At 41.2% G+C, this 5,405-nt stretch overlaps 1 protein-coding gene across 1 annotated transcript; it reads right to left on the bottom strand.

Moving 5' to 3' along the window:
- Nucleotides 1-746: 746 nt before the first annotated feature.
- On the bottom strand, nt 747-1,298 carry LOC142520348 (uncharacterized). Its single transcript, XM_075623346.1, has 2 exons — nt 1,158-1,298; nt 747-1,085 (listed from the first exon to the last, which is right to left on the bottom strand). Exons 1-2 carry the CDS (start codon nt 1,296-1,298, stop codon nt 747-749), a joined length of 480 nt encoding a protein of 159 aa, XP_075479461.1.
- Between the last annotated feature and the right edge of the window lie 4,107 nt (nt 1,299-5,405).

Raw genomic sequence — 5,405 nt, 5'->3', positions numbered from 1 at the left:
TCTCACTCATTTCAATAAACCAATATGTTGGCTTAAAACTCCCCGCTCACAATTATTTCCTCTCCTGAATCCTTATCGAAACAAAATGTATCCAATATGATAAAAGTGGCCTTCTGGCCAACTTTAATTGATTGTTTTCGTTTTTGACTCATAACCACCAAATATTTGCATTAGTGGTCCTAAGGCCTACTTCAAATAAACTCTCACAATGTGCAACTAAAAACATACAAAAATGGCTGGTTAGCCTATTTTTATACCAAAATAAACTTCTGGGTCCTCTTGGGGTTCACATGTCGCCCTTGTTCTCTTCTGTTCTCCCTTTATTATTCGTTGTTCCGCTTGTGGCTCAACTCCCCGCTCAGTATTTCTTTCTTGCCAAATTCTAAGTGGCCTAGAGGCCCACTTCCTGGGTCAGTCATTGCACATGCAAACAAACAAATTATATACTGGCGGTATGGCCTACTTCACCATGGTTTCTCGTACCATTAGAAACATCGACCGAATGCATATATAATAAGTGGCCATAAGGCCAACTCCCTACTGAAGCAAAGTACATTCAAAATAATGAAAGTGGCTTACTGTCCCACTTTCTTTGATTAATCTTATTCTTGAATCATAAACAACAAATATTTAACTCAGTGGCCCTAAGGCCTACATCACATGAAATCTTGAAATAAGGAACTAAACATATACAAAAGTGACCCCGAAGGCCTACTCCTCAGTGAATATCAGCCTTCCCGTTTGCCTTATTCGTTAGCTTTCTCTATTTCTTCCCTCATACTTGGAAAATACGGCTTGAGATACTTGCCATTTATGCATCTTTTGTGTGGATGGTCATCTAAACTTGATAGCCAATATACATTTCCGTCTAACACCTTATGTACTTTGAATGGTCCCTCCCAATTGGGAGACCATTTGCCCAGCTCCCTATCCTTTGTTCCTAAAGGCAATATAACATTCCACACTATTTGCCCTTCATGGAAGCTTTTCTTGTTAACCCTGTTGTTGTAGATTCTCGCAACTTTCTGTTTCTGTAATAGCAGAGCATTGTACACTTGGATTCTCAGCTCATCCAGTTCTTCTAGCTACATAATCATTGCTTCATTGTAATGTTCAAGGGAAAGTTCATTTTTTCTTGCCACTCACATTGATGGCACCATAATCTCCAATGGGAGCACTTCATCGTGGCCAAAGGTAAGGGAAAAAGGGCTCACTCCAGTGGCAGTCCTTTTGGATGTTCTGTATGCCCACAAAGTCTCTGACAGTAACCTTGGCCAATCCCTGGGATTCTCCACCATCATCTTTTGTAGAATCTACACTTTGTTTGACGCTTCAGCTTGGCCCACAGTCCAATGAGGGGACGAGTTTACCAATTTGATTTTACAGTTTCTGCAAATTCCCTCATATCTGAGCCTGTGAACATAGTTCCCTGATCCATGGTTAGTGACTCTGGAATTCCAAATTTATGAATAATATCCTCTTTCAAAAAGTTAATGATATCCCATTGTTCCGCTTTCTTCAAAGGCACTGCTTCTACCCATTTGGTGAAAAAATCTGTGGCCACAAGGATGAACGAGTGGCCTTTAGATGATGCTGGGTAGATTTTCCCTATTAAGTCCATGGCCCAGCCCTTGAACGGCCATGGTTTGACAACGCTGTGGAGCTCATCCGCCGGAATTCTTTGGATGTTCCCGTGTTTCTGACATGGCTGGCATCTCTTAGAATATTTGATGCAATCTTTCAGGATGGATGGCCAATAGTAGCCATACCTCTTTATCAACCATCTCATCTTAACTCCACATTGATGTGCTCCATACTCTCCCTCATGGACTTACTTCATGATCTCCAATGCCTCTGGGAAACCTATGCATCTGAGGAGCAAACCATCTAAACCTTTCTTGTACAAATCTCCCTCCACTAAGACGTAATTAAGAGCTCTCATTTTTAAGCCATGTGGAATATCTCTCCTGATTGATTCTAGCACCTATTTTATGTCGTCCTTCCAATCACTTGTTAAGTTTATATCCAAGTTGAGCGTGTTTACCTGAATCCCTCTTTGCTGAATCGAGGGTGGTTTTTCTTCTGAATCAACACTAGTCTGTGTGTAAGTTCTGGAGACATCTTCAATCCCGAAGAAACCTGTGCCAACTCGTAATTCTTGTCTTGGGACGTGTACTAACGACACATCTTCGAAATCATCTAGAAGTTGTGATGCCGTTGTATAGTATGGAGCCAATGACAAACTGGTGCATCCCATAGCTGTTTGAATACCAGCTGAGAATCCCCTGATATTAACAATTCCTTCGCTCCTAAATCTTTCAGAATTTCCAATCCAATGACCAGTGCTTCGTATTCCGCCTGATTGTTGGTGCATGGAAAACCCAAATTAAAGGATAGACCGATTTTCACACCTCTTGGGGAGGTTATCACAATACCAGCTCCGGCAGCTGTTTCTTTACTTGATCCATCGAACTTCAACTCCCAGGGTTGAACTCCAACTCCACAAACTGAAAATCCAACCTCTCCAATAAACTCATCAAGTGAAGGATGATCAGCTAAAAAATCGGCTATAGCTTGGCCTTTTATTGATTTTTGGGGGTAGCAGGTCAATGTAAACTCGTCCAATGCTAAAGACCACTTGCCAATTCTCCTAGAGAGGATGGGTCTATTAAGCATATATTTGATCAAATCGGTTTTAGTCACCACAAACACTCTTGATTGAATCAAATAATTTCTTAACTTAGTACACGCGTAATACAATGTTAAGCATAGCTTCTCAATCACAGAGTATTTTACCTCTACTGGAGTAAGGAACCTACTCAAATAATAGATAGCATGCTCATTTCCTTTGTAATTATTTTAAACTAATAGACATCCAATTGATTCATGAGCAGCATAGATGTATAATTTAAGGGGCATTCCATACCTGGGAGGCATCAGAACAGGCGGGTTAGATAAATATCTCTTTATCACATCAAAAGCTTTCTGATGCGAATCTTCCCATTTGAACTCCCTGCTATCTTTGAGCTTCAACAACTGTGAAAACTCCTTTGTCTTCCCTGCAAAGTTAGAAATAAAACGTCTCAAGCAATTCACTTGTCCAAGGAAGCGTTGTAACTCTTTCTTGTTCCTAGGTGGATTTGCTTCCATAATAGCTTTGGCTTTGTTTTTATTCATTTTAACTCCCCTCTGATGTACTAGAAACCCCAAAAAGTTTCCTGCTTTCACACCAAAAGCACATTTCAATGGATTTAACTTTAATTCATGTTTCCTCATTCTTTGGAAGCTCTTCCTCAAGTGTTCAATGTGATCAGCAGCTTGTTTAGATTTCACAACAATATCGTCTATATACACTTCAATGTGGTGCCCTATCATATCATGAAAGATCAAGTCCATAGCCCTTTGATACGTGGCTCCTGTGTTCTTTAGCCCGAATGGCATGACAAGCCACTCAAACGTACCAACAGCTCCTGGGCATCTAAATGCTGTTTTGTGAGTATCTGCCTTTGCTAATTTGATATGATTGTAACCTGAGAATCCATCCATAAAGGATAACAATTCATGCCTAGACACTGAATCAATCAACATATCAGGTATCGGCATTACGTATACATCTTTGGGAGTGGCACAATTCAAGTCTCAGAAGTCAATGCATATTCTCATCTTGCCATTCTTTTTCATGACTGGAACAATGTTCGAAAGTCATTCGGTATATCTGATTGGCTTTATAAACTTGGCACTCAACAGTTTCTCGACTTCCTCTTTTACTTTCAACTCGACTTCTTTTGATATGCGACGAGATGGCTGTTGAAATGGTTTGAAACCATCTTTGAGTGGAAGTCGGTGTTCGACCAATTTCTTGTCCAATCCTGGCATGTCATCATAACTCCATGCAAAATAATCTTTGTAGTCCTTCAACATACTGATCAAATATTGCTTCAATTAATATTCCAGTAGCTTACTCACATACACCACTTTTGGATCATCAGCTCCCCCAAGTTAATCTCTTCCAACGGGTCTTGTACTTCGTGTTGGCCATCCTCCATTTGAGATGGCACCATCAATAAATCATCAACTTGGATTTCATCATCTTCGTATTCCCCTTCTTGGACGACCTCAGTTCCATAGGTGTCCCATGGTTCCTCCTCTTCTAATTTGTTCAGTACCTGCTGCACATGCGCTTTCCATATAGAGGTTGCAGCTACCTCTTTTCCTTTTTGGTTCAAATCAATCATCAACCTCCTCAATCAGCGGTTTAATTATCGGCCTAGGCGGCACGATAAAAGTAGGTTTGAGGATTCTTTCCAACACCGAGCTTGGAGTTGGTGTTTGCATGTACAATGGACTTTCTTTCTTACTATTACTACGAATTTTGATGGGCCCAAAATCTCCATTGTAATATATGTCCTCCACTGCACTTGCACTTGTTTGAAAAGGTTGCCCATCCGCTTCTACAACCTCCACATCGTCCCATTTCCAAAATAACAACAGCTGGTGCATTGAGGATGGTATTCACTGGTTTGCATGGATCCAATCTCTGCCTAACAACACTTGGAAGTCTACGGAGGAGTTTACCACAAAAAATGCACATAAAGACGACATGCTCCCCACAGTAACATCAGCGGGGAATACTCCAATGGTCTTGGTGGTTTCCCCCGTAAACGCAGTAACAGAAACCTCAGCAGGGATTAAATCTTCTTCAGTTTTGCCCAGATTTCTTAACATCCTTACTGGAAGAACATTCACAGCTGAGCCATTGTCAATCAAGACCCTAGACACTGGTTTCCCATTGACATGGACCTTGATGTACAAAGGCCTTATGTGCTTAGTCATGGCCGGTGTAGGCTTCTCAAGTATCACCTGTTTAGGATTATTTGGGTGGCCCTCCTTTATAATCACTCTTGAACTCCCTTCAGGGAGTTTATTTGCATGTTCTTCCTTTTGCGCTGATTCCTTGGGCATCAACTCCCCATTCTCTTCTTCTATCATTTTAAACCTCTCTGGTAGTATTACCACCCCTGTGGCACAATCTACTGTGATGTGGAATTCTCCAACACAAAAATTGATTGTTTTTCTTCCTTGATCGTCCTCCTCACTTAACAAATCAATATCATCGTCCACTAACTTATCTTCAGCCGATCTTCCAAACTTAGACCTACTCCCCACTTGATCCTTGGTGAATGGAATATCAATTGTGGGTTCATTTCTCAGCTTAGCAGACTCTTCTCTCCTTGCAATAGCTCTTTCTCTCAACAGTGGTCTCTTTTGAGTCCTAGTAAGTGGCCTAGGGAACTTTTTGTGTTGGGCCACTCTCCAAGACTGACTGAACTCGCCTCTGGCTGGGAGTACATACCTGGGCTTTGCTCCCCTGCCCTTAATCAGTTTTCCTTCTGAGATTTTATCAT

The sequence above is a fragment of the Primulina tabacum genome, chromosome 12 (genome assembly GCF_025594145.1).
Source record: "Primulina tabacum isolate GXHZ01 chromosome 12, ASM2559414v2, whole genome shotgun sequence".
Classification (NCBI taxonomy): Eukaryota; Viridiplantae; Streptophyta; class Magnoliopsida; order Lamiales; family Gesneriaceae; genus Primulina; species Primulina tabacum.
Note: the sequence above shows the minus strand (reverse complement) of the source record. Positions and strands in the feature narration are given on the sequence as shown.